The 14,726-nt window shown below is 29.6% G+C and overlaps 1 protein-coding gene across 3 annotated transcripts in view; it reads left to right on the top strand.

Annotated features, from left to right (window-relative positions):
* Positions 1 to 14,726, top strand: part of LOC129907838 (glycine receptor subunit alpha-2) — a 78,758-nt gene that overhangs the window by 26,146 nt on the left and 37,886 nt on the right. For all 3 annotated transcript variants that reach the window (XM_055984235.1, XM_055984234.1, XM_055984233.1), the window contains exon 4: positions 10,458 to 10,534. In XM_055984235.1, coding sequence (XP_055840210.1) covers positions 10,458 to 10,534 — 77 coding nt within the window. The remainder of the gene's footprint in view (positions 1 to 10,457; positions 10,535 to 14,726) is intronic.

Raw genomic sequence — 14,726 nt, 5'->3', positions numbered from 1 at the left:
TTCGTGCATTGATTCGGCTACGGAAAAAAAGTGCCTTACTTGGATCAAATCAGCTTTGAGCAAGGAGCTATCTGAAAATCAAGAAAACCAAGAAGACCAGCAAAACGACAAAGAGAACCCTGAGGAGAAGGATGATGACTATTTTGATTTTAACTCCGAGTCAGGGAGCGAGAACCAACCAATCAACTTCAAAAGAAAGGCAGACCTGATAATAAAGAACTATTTCACCGAAAAAAGCCGTGACATATCCCTTTTGCATCGTTATCCTGAGCTAAAAAGTGTTTTCATGTAATATAACACACCGATGCTATCCTCAGGGTCTGTCGAGAGAATGTTTTCATATGCAACCATGCATAACTCACCAAAGTCACATAGACAGTCAGATGAGCTATTTGAAGACCGGGTCGTTAAGAAATCTAATTTAAATTATTCTAAAAAATAATATTATTTTGCTTTTGATTTCATGTTACTTTTAAATATGTAGTTTGTTTTGTGTTTTTTTTTTAATTTATGAATTACTCTTGTATGTTCTTAAAATTCTTTTAATATTAATTTTGTGAGTTTTATAATAATTTTTTAAACAAATTTCTATGTTTCTGTTGGTTCCACAAAGTACACTGAACCAAAAAGGTACATAAAATTAATGAATTTGTACATTAAATTAATGTAAAAATTCATGGCAAATGAGCCAATGTAAAAATTCATTAAATTTAAGAATCTTTTTAAGAACAAATTCATAAGGGAATGAATCTTTCTTAAAAATTAAGAATAAGTTCTTAAATTTTATGAATTCTGTTCATACACGAATTCGAAAATTTTTGAACATGTTTAAGAAAAGTTTCTTAGATTTTAAGAAAAATTCATACAATCTAAGAATTATTTCTTATAATTTAAGAACAAAGTTTAAGAAAAGTTTCTTACATTTTAAGATTATTTCTTATATTTTATGATTTTTTTCATAAATTCCGTAAAAATTTGAATGAAATGTTGCTTAAATTTTATGAAAAAAATCATAAAAACTATGAATTTTTCTATGATTGTTTTCATAAAATGTAGTACACTTTTCATTAAAATGTATGCATTTATTTATATAGATGCATATAATATACATTACCATTCAAAGCATTTAATTTGTTCCTGAAAAAAATTGTGTTCCAATCAAACAAACAGCAAAAGAAAACAACCCAAAATCTAAGACAAAGAAATGAAACAGTTTTTAAAAATAAAAGAAATGTTTTATTGGTCACTTTCACTATAAATTAAATTAAAAATATAAATATAAATATCACTATAAATTTATTTTTTAATTTAATTTTTCTTTTTTAATTGATGCATCATCTGGAAAGATAAAAAAAAGTTTGTATTAGTAAAATGACTATGTACTATTTGGTTCAAAAAATCAAAATAGAAGGTAGAATTATCTTTTACCTTATTGTAATCGGCAGCATTATGTTCAGCAGCTGAAAGAAAAAACAATACAAAATTGAATAAGTTGGGGAAAAATCATAATATAAAAAATTTAGGTAGATACAGAATTAAATAGAATAATTTGAGGAATGTTGATAATATTACTTTAAAACAAAATTTAAATATTTAAAGGGATTAAATAACATGCAACACTTACTAAATTCTATGTTTTCCAAACATGATGTGTTTGCTTTATTTTGCAATGACAACTTTGGGTGTACTGGATCTGTTGCAAATAGACTTTAGGATGGTTTTTACGGTGCAGTATTAAGTGCCCTTTTGGCGGTTCTATTATATTTCGCTTTTTTGCGAAAATAACATTGTCTAAAATTGAAGATTATTCACGTGCCTACTCGTTTCACAAAAGTATCTAAATTATGTACCTATAACAAAAAAATTTTTAAATATATTTAATATATATATAAAAGAAAGAAATTTTTAACAAATTAATTATGTTTTTATACTTATCTGAGTATATGGGAAAGAGGCAACGGGAACCAACAAGAGTCTTATACTCTTCAAAATTGTATACGTGGTTTTAAATGCTTAACACTGTATTGTTTTTTATTCACAAACTTGTTTCGGCAACGACTGTTCACTTTGAATATCAGATTTTAAACTAAATCTGCAGAGAAAACTTTCTAAGGCATAGATTCAAAACAACAGTTATTATTTTCTAGATTGATGAAAAAATACATAGACTTTAAGAAAATATACTTAAAAACTCAAAAGGTAAGAATTTTTTCATAAATTATATGCATACTTTCATAGAATTTAATGAATTAATTCTTAAATTTTGGAAAAATATGAATCTTGAACTTAAAAAGTATGAACAGATTCTTAGATTTTAAGAATAAGTTCTTAATACCGAATGCAGGATAACGGTAAAATGTTCGTTATTTTTCAATTAATGAAAAAATACATTCATTTTAAGAAAAAATACATTCATTTTAAGAAAAAATACTTAAAACACAAAAAATTTATGAACTCCTTACAAATGTAATTTTAAACATAGATTTTTTTAATTTTAGAAGGGAAAAAAGTCAATTTTAAAAATTATTTTAACTCAAAATACAACTGAATGGAAAATAATAGTGAATTTCATTCATAAAAGTATGTCCAGATTCTAAGATTCAGCAAAATATCCTTCAAATTGGAGCTAGAAGTTTATGAATTTATTCATAAACCTTCGTATTTGTTCTTAAAAAAAATTCATAAAAATTTTTTCCATAGGAAAATTTTTATGAAAACTGATTCTTAAATTTTATGAATCTTTCTTAAAACTAAACATTTTTTTTAAGAATTTGTGCTTAAATTTAATGAATTTTTCTTAAAAATGTATGAATTTTGGTTTATGAACGAGATTCATAGTTTTTAAGAATAATACTTTTTTCAGTGTATTAAAAAAAAAACAAATGTAATCAAATAAATGTAATTTGATAACTGATTACTGTAATCAGTAATCAGTAATCGGATTACTTTTTTGATAACACTGGCTAACGAAAACAAATCTTGGGGTATCCTGGGCTAACCTTGGGCAATCGAACGAGGAAGGTTTGAAAACAAAAAATAGCATTCGGGGGTGTCAACTTCACATAGCCTTTCTATGCCTTCTGGTTTTTGAGAAAATTAAAAAATAAGAAAACTACCTTTTTTCAGATTGTTTTTTTTTTTGGTTGTTTTCGATAACTTTGGCAATAACAGCACCAACAAAATCTTTGGCAAGGAACTTTTTAATTAAAAAACTGTTGATATTGGTGCCTGTCTATGCAAAAAAAAAATAAAATCTGATAAAATAGTAGTTTTCTTATTTTTCAATATTCTCAAGAACTAGATAGTCGAGTCAAATTAGACATAAAATTTGTAAAATCTCGGAATCCAGGGAAAGTCGATGCATCTGAAAAACGAGTATAGGGCTGCATTACTAAAAGGTCAAATAAGAAAGTTAAAAAAAAAAATTTCACCGCTCTCGATTACAACAATTTGTATGGACCGTTTACTGTCAGTCCGTATGCAAGCGTTCAATCGGAATTGCTGTCTCATTTTAGATTTTGCTCAAACTTTGTAGGGATGTTCTCTAGGACTGTAAGGAAGCAAATCCGTGATGATTTAATTTTAAGTTGCGTGGTTTCCCCGCTACCCGCATTCGAACTTTTTCAGAAGGTCATTTTTATCTTATTATAGCTTTGCCTCTACTAAAGATATCTTTTTGTTTGAAACGGAATTTTAAGGCTTAAGAATAGTAATTTTTGAAAATATATTAAAAAATTACGTAATAATTAACCCTGAATTAAAAATAATTTTTTAAAAACTTGTAATTTTGCTGATTTTTCATGGTTTTTGACTGGCTCCAGAACCTTGGATATTATATGTAGGAAGCTTATACTTACCAAATAATAAATATAGATATTTTTCAACAAAATACATCTTAAATGAGTTCGATGGCTGTACTCCTTATGCAAAAATTTAAGTTCAAAGTATTGAGTATTTTAAAAAAGCTAATTTTTATACTGTCATTTTATACGATTTGACTAAACGAAGAAATGTGAAACTTACAGTGTGTTAAGCTAAGAGTACGAACTAAATATGCTATTAATTTCATGCTTCTATCTTATGTCAAACATAGTGCAATCATAGCCTTAAGTAGGGGTTTTTTTGGCTTTTTAGCATTTTTGCGAATTTTCAAACAAGCGGTACACTAAGAAGATATGAAAATAACACAATTTTATTTAGAGGACTTTAAGTTAAAAGTTTCAACTTAACACACTGTTAGTTTCATGTTTCTATCTTTAGTCAAATTGTAAAAAATCATAGTATAAAAAAATATTTTTTCAAGAAACTCAAAACTTTGAACTTAAAATTTTTGCATAAGGAGTACAGCCATCGAGTTCATTTTAGATTTATTTTGTTGAAAAATATCTATATTTATTATTTGGTAAGTATAAGCTTCCTACATATAATACCCAAGGTCCCGGAGCCAGTCAAAAACCATGAGAAATCAGCAAAATTACCAGTTTTTAAAAAATTATTTTTAATTCAGGGATAATTATTACGTAATTTTTTAATATATATTCAAAAATTACTACTCTTAAGCTTTAAAATGGCGTTTCAAACAAAAAGATATCTTTAGTAGACGCAAAGTTATAATAACATAAAAATGACCTTCTGAAAAAGTTCGAATGCGGGTAGCGGGGAAACCACGCAACTTAAAATTAAATCATCATGGATTTGCTTCCTTACAGTCCTAGAGAACATCCCTACAAAGTTTGATCAAAATCTAAAATGAGACAGCAATTCCGATTGACGCTTGCATACGGAATGACAGTAAACGGTCCATAAAAACTGTTGTAATCGAGAGCGGTGAAATTTTTTTTTTTAACTTTCTTATTTGACCCTTTTATAATGCAGCCCTATACTCGTTTTTCAGATGCATCGACTTTCCCTGGATTCCGAGGTATAAAGCTAATTTGACTCCACTAAGAAGGCATAAAAACACATTGTTTTCGTTTTTTGACTGAAAATCAATTGAGGCAGTTTTCTGTACCTATCAGTGTATTTAGTTCATTAAATTAACGTATTTTGGACAAATTTAGTATTCAATGTGTTTTCATCAATTTTTTTTTTTTGAAAATTAATCTATTTTGCAAAAAAAAAATTTGAATTTAACGAGAATTTTTTAAATACATATTTGGAAAAAAACAGTGAATACATTCTTTTTACATGGAGAGGGGTTGTTAATATTATGCAAAGTTCTGGATATAAAAATTTGAGGTCAAAAATGGGTTTTAAACTACGTTTCCACCTACGCAAAATCTGAGATTTAGCTAAGTAGATTCTACTTCGCTAAATCTCATATTTGGCTTCAGCTACTCTAATTCTATGATTTTCATATACTTTCAATCCGAGATTTAGAATAAAACTCAAGATTTATGCTAAATCTACTAAGCTAAATCTCGGATTTAGGGTAGGTGGAAACGTAGTATTAGCGAACGTTCTACTTCGGTATCTGAACTGAGTTTTGCAACTCAAATGAGTTTGAGGGCAGTTGACAAATAAAGGTATTGAAAGATATGACGACAATATCTTACGACCGAGCAAATAAATACATAAGGTCAAAAGAGCGCCATCCTCCCCCCAAATACATCAAAGTGACTGATACCTTGGTCCAAATATGTACCTCTTCAAGGGTTGCAACATAAATCGATGTTGAATTTTAAAAAAGAAATGCGTATTATATTTATTGATCCCATACTACCCACACCGACTTTGAGAAAATCGCCTGAAAAAAGGATCACCACTTGCTCCCGAAGGAGAGACCTTGCTAAAAGCAACCATTGTAGAGCAAACACATTTCGAAAACTATGATAGTGTGACGAGTGATGACGATTTAGAAAACGATTCCATGAAATTTGACGATTTTGTTTTAACTAAAAGACATTTCGTCGGTCTCATGAGAAAACCTCGTAACTCCCAAAATCAAAATTTTACAGGAGAGACGCAAGAGTAAACAAACAATAGAGTAGTTGGGAAGAAACGCGCTGTGCAAAATTTGAATTTAAGTCTATTTAGAGTTTTCGGAATGACCCCAAATTTTCTGGGTTGATCCGCTGACATATTTTCTAAAGAATGGCATTCAAAAGTCATTTTTGAAAAAAAGTGGAGCTACGAGGTTTTCTTATGAGACCGACGATTTTTGAACTTTATTTATTTATTTATGAATATAAATTAATTACACGGTGCGACACTGAAAATACATCCGACGAATTTCATATGGTCGAATAATGCATAAAAATATTTTTGTTATATTTTTGGAACCCTCCATTTTTTTTTTATTTATTAATTTATTTATTTATAAAATGTATGTTTTTTAATTTTTTGGTATTAAACGTGTTAAAAGAGATTTTTAAAAAAGGCTGAAAAAATGGTTTTCTTTACCAAGCTAAATCTCTAAAAATATAACAATTTAAAATCTGAAAAATGTTCACACGATAGCTACACTTATGAAGTTTAAGTCTTTAAAGTTTTAAATTTTTTGAACAAATGGTTTGGCTGGAATATAAAATTGATCGAACTAAATCCAAGAAACCCCATGTTATTCCCATAAAAAACTTCAACCGCTTCGCGGCACGGGTTAGAATGAAGTTAGAGACTTGAAACTTGGGGAATATTTTTTTTAGTTTATTTCCAACCATATAAGATCTTAGGAGCATACAAATGCCAATTATTTTAAAATATCGAGCACCCTATTATGCACCTTTCAATTCACATCATGATTTGTTATATTTTCTAGTTACGAAAAAGTAGCCTATATTCCTCAGTTTTGGTCAAATTCAATAAAACAATACACCAATTTGTGCCTAAATAAATATTCTTTTAGAATATAACCTTACTTTATTTTTTTGTTTGTTTTATTGTGCAAAAAAAATTGGGTAAAGTTGAAAAAATTTAGAAAAAAATCACTTTTTCAAGATTTATGGGATAAAAACCTACACTTAATTTGTTTAACCAATAGACTTATATACAGTAGCGAGCAAAAAAAATGCAAACGAAAAAGGTTAAAAGAGTTTTACATGATAACTAAGTCATTTTACATCGTTATGCTACCAAATTTGGCACACAATATTGAAAATGTTTTATTTTCACGAAACAGAGTCGATTTGTGGAATATCTTACTTCAAGACAATTATTTGGTCAAAAGTCTGCCTAAATATGCGTTTTTAGCCGAGCAAAAAAAATGCAAATGTGTAAAAAACAATAAAGTATAATGATTTATTCATATTTTTTGTTTATGTTTTTGGTTTTTTAGGTTCATATTTTATTAATATTTTGTTGGGAACCCTTTATTTGAAACAAAGGCGCGGATTTTTTTGGTATTGAGTCTATTAAAGACTATCATACATTTTATGGTATTTGTTCACATTCTGATCAAATTTGCTCCATCAGAACTTTGCAATTTGAATGCTTTCGCTTTCTAATCACCCGATCTACAAGATCCTACAAATTTTCTGTGGTATTGGGGTCTGAAGATCGCGTTAGACACTTCAGAACAGCGAAATTGGTCATTTTCAAAAAGCTTTTTTCTAACCGGCTGGTGTTTTTGCGGTCATTATCTTGTGTAAACAAGCTATTTTTGAGGCCAAACTTTGCGCAAGACGACCGGAAAAAAAAACCTTACAAAGTTTCAATTAATAGCAGAAAGCGGTTTGATTTCGCGAAGTGCCATATGCATTGGACAAGTGAAAAAGTGAGGTAGGATTTTTTTGAGCAATGAGAGCAAGTTCAACTTGTTCTTGTCAGATGGCTTTCACTGTCTGTGAAGGCCTCTAGGATACGATATAACCCTATTTATCAAGTTCCTGCTATTAAACACGGAGGAGGTGTGGGTTAAGTATAAAATACTCATGAAAAGAAATTAATAGTAAGTTTTTGTTTAGGGTTTGTTTTCTCGAGAAGTGTGTCACTTGTGCCAAATGAAAAGAATAAATCGGATGAATGCAGAAATGTGCAAGGACATTGTGGAAACCCATATGTTCCACATTTTTAGTCCAATATCCCCGAAAACAGCTTGTTTACACAAGATAATGACCGCAAAAACACCAGCCGGTTAGAAAAAAGCTTTTTGAAAATGACCAATTTCGCTGTTCTGAAGTGTCTAACGCGATCTTCAGACCCCAATACCACAGAAAATTTGTAGGATCTTGTAGATCGGGTGATTAGAAAGCGAAAGCATTCAAATTGCAAAGTTCTGATGGAGCAAATTTGATCAGAATGTGAACAAATACCATAAAATGTATGATAGTCTTTAATAGACTCAATACCAAAAAAATCCGCGCCTTTGTTTCAAATAAAGGGTTCCCAACAAAATATTAATAAAATATGAACCTAAAAAACCAAAAACATAAACAAAAAATATGAATAAATCATTATACTTTATTGTTTTTTACACATTTGCATTTTTTTTGCTCGGCTAAAAACGCATATTTAGGCAGACTTTTGACCAAATAATTGTCTTGAAGTAAGATATTCCACAAATCGACTCTGTTTCGTGAAAATAAAACATTTTCAATATTGTGTGCCAAATTTGGTAGCATAACGATGTAAAATGACTTAGTTATCATGTAAAACTCTTTTAACCTTTTTCGTTTGCATTTTTTTTGCTCGCTACTGTACATCATTCAAAAGGTCTGGAAATCCTCTTTCCAAAAACATATAACATATTGAGAATTGTTAAAAAAATGACTGAGATATTGGTAGATTACATCGTAAAGTCTATAAAAATGGTTTTTTGTAAATAAAAAAAATGGAGGGTTCCAAAAATATAACAAAAATATTTTTTTTGCATTATTCGACCATACGAACAGCCTACACCAGGCATGTCAAACTTGCGGCCCGCGGGCCGCATGCGGCCCACAACGCATAACTCTGCGGCCCAGTCCACATTTTTAATAATTTTGAGTTTAAGTTTATAATTTACAGTACCTTGCCATATTATTAGGGCCAAGCGAAAAAAATGCTAGGTATTTTTGTTTCATGTTGCTCAATTTTTAAAGTTTTTGTCGATTTTAAATTTTGATAAAAAATATCTTACAAAAGGGAATAAGCTCTAAACGACGTTATCTATGGATTTCATGACCGGAGAGTTTCCAGACCGATCCAATACTTTAATTTTTGTATTGAAGTATAACGTGACATTCTTAATTTTATGGCAAGGACCCCATTATGCACAAATAAAGAATCTTTGAGCCTCAAGCGTCAAGCCTATTCCGAAATCGTAGTATCAAAACGAAAATGTCTTTAAGAGCTTAATCTCTTTTACACGTTATTATTTATCGAAATTTATGAATTCTTTTTTTTTTTAAGTTAATCCGTATCTATCCTTATCGGTCGTATCAAAAATAATCCACAAAAAAGTATAAACTTTAATACTGAATATGAAAAAAGGCTTGCAGATTTATGTCTTTGAAAGACAAGTTCTCTTGATTTTCTTCGCTTTTTTCCTGTTAAATGTACCTGTTGATGCGAGTTGTTATTTAAGTCATTAAGAGGAATGAGTTACCTATAAGATACATCCTAACTATTCTTGGTCTTAGAAAAAACATGGTAAAAGGAATACATTAATGTTATCATTTTTCCTGTTTTTTCATAAATTTGTTTTATAAAAATTTTAGTTCTCCTTTTTTCTGCGGCCCATACAAATTTTGATTTCGCTGTTTTGGCCCTTCGTTACCATTGAATTTGACATGCCTGGCCTACACTATGTTATTTCTCGGGTGTATTTTTTTTTTTTTATTTTGTAGCACAGTGTTATTTTTTCTCATTACAAAAATATTTTTTTCATTATTTTCATAATTAAAAAATAGTTTTTTCCAATAAAAAAAAGTGGTCGTATTTTGGGGGCGTAGTCAACTTTAGGTTAAAATATAGTTAATGGTCAAAAGATATTTTTCAGAGAGTTTCAGGCTTATAACTCTAACGGCTGATTTAATGCCACAAAAATGGTCGGTTTGCCTTAGTGTGCGCCGCCGAAGTTTTCGAAGACAATTTCGCATGTTCTTTTAGCGAGATCCTAGCTCAAAATATGGACTCAAAAATAGAACTTATGGACTATTTTTATAGCGTAGTGGTGGATGGTGGTTAAGATTGGCATGCAATAAATGTTTTTCAGTAATAAATTGGCTTACCAACTAAAAAATTGTAAGACATCTGCCATCAAAAGGGATGCAGCTCCGTTTTTTAAATTCAGGCAGATCCAAACTTCAAAAAACTGCAGTTATAACTAATATTTTTTCATATTTTTTGTAATCAAGATTTGGGTTAAGGAAATAAAAAATATTACTACCTAATTATTGCTATTTCGATCTGCCTAGATTTCAAAGATGAAGCTTCATCCCATTTTTAGGCAAGGGCCTCAATTATTCTGTTGTTCTTTTCTTTTTTTTAAGGATAAACAAACATTTTGATTTCATTTTTAATTATTTTTTGTTTTTCAGGCTAATAAACGCTACGGATGCATATATGAACTACACAGCTAAGCCTCGAGTAGTACTTCCTCACAACTATGTTAAGGGTAAGTCATGTACTCTGTCAAAATAAAATGATATGTATGATTAAGTGGTATGTACCAGGTACATTGTACCTACTTTGGCCCAGTTTTTCAGTGTGAGGTTAAAGTTAACCCGAGTTAAATCATCAATTTTGATGAGTTATTTTTAGATTAACAATACAAATTATTATTAATTGATTGATATGAGTTTGATGGATTTTTTATGAGTTCATTCTCTGCTGAAAGACCGCTTCTTGAGTTAACTGGAATGAAATTTATTTGCAGGATTTACAACTTTGTTAAAGCTCTTATATACATCATTCTACTTGAGGTGAAATAACAGAAAGCGAAGTAAAAAATGGTGCCTGTAGTAAATGAAACATTTTTACCAATTTGCACTGGGTACAATTTGTGTCATTGTTTTTATTTTATACTAATTCTGAAATTCATCTTATCTTAAAAAAAAAACACCCCCTTTCACATAAGATAATTTTGTTAACTTTTCAAACTTTTAATTCTAATAACAAGCGAAACTATTCCACCAACATTTCATTTAGAATTTCACCAGTGCATCATGTTTTTTACAATTTTTAATGGGAGCGTACTAGGCTTTATTGCACAAGAAAACTTTTTGCCAAGTTTCATGAAGGTAACCATTTTTAATTACCTAATTACCGACTTCCATAAAGGAGGAGGTATTCAATTCGTCTGTATTTTTTTTTTTTTTTTTTTATGTTTGTTACCGCATAACTTTGGACAGAGTGAATCAATCATCATCATATAATAAAACGGCAAACACTTATTTTGTGGTACAAAATACGTGGACCACAAAAAACCGAAGGGGCATAAATTATATACGGAACGATAGGAAATTTTATCTAGATGTGCAGAATGTATACTTTATTTATTTTTTTTTACCGAAATAGATAAAAACAATAAATTAAAATTGAGGAAAAAAACAAAAACAAATGTGCTGAACCACGCCCTCTCCTTTCTGGAAGTGAAAACTTCTAAAAGCAAAGACGAGAACCTTCGAGGACATTCTCGAATTTCGAATAAAATTAAGTGTTGCATATTCTTAGTAGTAAATAAAGTGATTTATATAGTGTGCTTATTTGAGCATAAATAAAAGTTACAATTGGCACTCGACTCGAATTTTGAGTGCGGGGTCGGCTAGTTTTGATAATTTTGTATTGGAAAGCTAGTGGCTGCAATGTGGTCCCATTTTAATTTCGTTCAGTTTAAGCCATAGGAACTATTAGAAAAACCAAAAACCCCGTTTTGAATCATGGAAGTCGGTTTTGTTTTTTTGATAAAAATGATTATTTAATTTTGAAGTTCAAGTGACCTCAACTCCAAATTTATAAAGCGTTTCGCCCAGGTACGACAGTGGGCTCATCAGTTGGATCTGTCGTACCCTTACTAAGACGCCTTATTTTGGTCGATGTTTACATTTTTTGTTTTTATCATTTTTAATTTATTTGTTAATATTTTGTACTATTTAACTGTACTCAAAATATATAATACTAGATCAAAGTTGTTTAATAAACTTCAAAAATAATAATTTCCAAAAAAAAGATTACTTATGGTGTTTTCGATTGGACGTCCGGAATCGTCCGGAAGCGTTCAGAAGTCTTCTGAAAGTGTTTTATTCGCACGAAAATGACAGCTAGAACACTTCTCAGGAGAGAAATTCTCTTCTCGATTCAAATTCAGAATCCACTTAAGAAGCACTAACACATGGATATTTAAAAGTCAACACAATCACTCAATCAGTTTTTTTTTTTGTTTTTAATTCAAAATTTTAGAAATTTTTTTCTGAAATTAGTTTTTTTATTTATTTTCAAACAAATAAACGCATTATATACTTATTTAAAATATTTTGCAGACCAACTATCCCATTAATTTGTTTAATATTACCGTTTTTGAAAATTATTTTATAATATTTCGTTTGAAAGAAAAAAAAATTAATTTATATTTGACATTTGAAATTTTACAGGAGAAAAGAAAAAAATTTGTATTTGATTATTTATTCACCAATACAGATATAAAATTTCAAAATTGAGTGGAAGCAATTCAAACTGTTTCATTGGATTTTAGAATGAGTTAATCCTTGAGTGAAACCAATCGAAAACGACATTAAAATAATGGAATGGCTTTTAAGGTTTCATTTGGAAAATAACTAAAAGCTGAAACACAATCACGCTTCAGGGCGTCGCACTGTGGGCTAGAACGCTATTTTAGCAGGAATTAATTAAAAAGTCAACTTCTTCAAATATTGCTCATTTTAGTCTTATTCGATAGATAAATGGACTAGCTATAATTGTTCATTCAAAATTAAGGTCAAAGCATTCATTGGATACATAAAAACACAATCGAAAAGCAAATTTTGGAAAAAAAAACAAAAAAGTCCACTTTTTCCTCTATCCAGTGCCTACGTTCTATAACTCTCGCATCGAGAAATTTCTCGCATGAAACACACAAATCGGAACAAAAATAATGTGAATCGACACAAAAATCATTTTCTCACATTCGATTGTTTCTATAAACAAAATTTTCTCGCCTTGAAACATTTCTGAATCAAAATGCTTGACAGACTGGAAAAATGTGAATAAAACTGTGTCTGTAAGAAAATTATCGAGATAATTTCTCGATTGAACTGCCAAAATTACTCACAAGCAAAAAGGATGCGAGAAAGTAAGATATTTGAAAAAAATTTGATAATCTTGCATTAAATGTGAGATGTTACTTCTGAAAAAGTGTTCGCTGTAATTTATTTTTGTGTCACTTAAATTTTTAAATTAAAAAAAAGAATATTAAAGAAAAAAAAAAGAAAAAATTACATGCCCTAACTGTGACTTGAACTCGGTACCCTCCACTCGCTCACCGACTGCTCTATCTTCGGACTACCGAGCCTTGGGACATTTATTGTAAAACTATGTCTATATGACCTTTGATGGCCAAAGGTACAAATATTTTCCCTTTTTTTGACAGTTTCCAATAATTCCAATGGAATAAAAAATTTTAAGGGTTGCTTCTCACATCGAGATACAGACACAGGTTATTTTTCCAAATAGAGAAACGTACGGAATTTTTGATTCAAAATTTTTCGATGCGAGAAGTTCTCGACTAAGTTACAGAACGTAGGCACAGATATTCGTTTACTGAGTTTGTTTTAACGGATCGATTGTGAAAATTTTGCTAGTTTATCAATTAGTGATATATCCTAATATAGTATTTGCTATTAAATTGTAATTTTATTGAACTTTTGTTTATAAATTTTATGTTATGTTACTAGCACCGATTTCATATAAAACGAATGTTCCTAAGCTTTAAAAAAAAGGCACGCGTAGGCACACTCTAGAAATAATTTTAAAAAGTAGCTAGCCTATATGGCATTATGTTTTTTATAAAACTATGTCCTACAAGCACAAACTTTTTTCGCTGTAACTCTGAAAGTATAGTGAGAAAAATGTTCAAAAAAACCACTTAAACGTGTTGAATGTTTTCAAATAACGGTTTTTTTTATTTGCATTAACATTTTACCTTCCCTATTTAGTAAAAACAACTTTTGTAAGCGTTCAATGACACCATTTTCGAGTTTGATGCGTTCAAACTTCAAAAAACTCATTTTTTTGTTTTTTTATACCAATAATATCTGTTGTAAATTGGAAAACCTTATTTAACATATTTGGTTTATTTTTGTTGTTGGTCTTATCTTTAGTGTCTGTTGTACCATAAAATTATCATTATTATATCATTCGACATCATCTTAATGGCTTTAACTGCAACTTTAGATTATTTCGAGAATTTCTATAATTAATTCCAGCTAAAAAAGGGTTCTAGCCCACAGTGCGTCGCTTCGTTGCGTTACGTTGAGAAATCCTCAAAGCGCGCTTCTGTCACTTTGACTTTGAACAGCTGATTGCAACATAAAATCTGCTGTCAAATAAAAAAATCACACTCACTCACAAAATTATTGGGCCAAGTCTTTATCTTGATTTAATTGTGGAAAAATGAAAAAGGATATTAATGTGTTTAAAAAATGCATAGAAATTTGTTTATTCTTTAATCCTATATTTATAAAAACAAAACCAATCAAAATATATTGTTTTTAACAATAAAACTCAGTCTAAAACATCATTAAATTTTTTTTGTTTTTAATACGTAAATTGTTTTGATTTAAAATATCTCGATGTCGTTTTTTTGTGCAAAA

The sequence above is a fragment of the Episyrphus balteatus genome, chromosome 1, assembly GCF_945859705.1.
Source record: "Episyrphus balteatus chromosome 1, idEpiBalt1.1, whole genome shotgun sequence".
In the NCBI taxonomy this organism is placed as follows: Eukaryota; Metazoa; Arthropoda; class Insecta; order Diptera; family Syrphidae; genus Episyrphus; species Episyrphus balteatus.
This window is presented reverse-complemented; position numbering and strand designations above follow the sequence as displayed.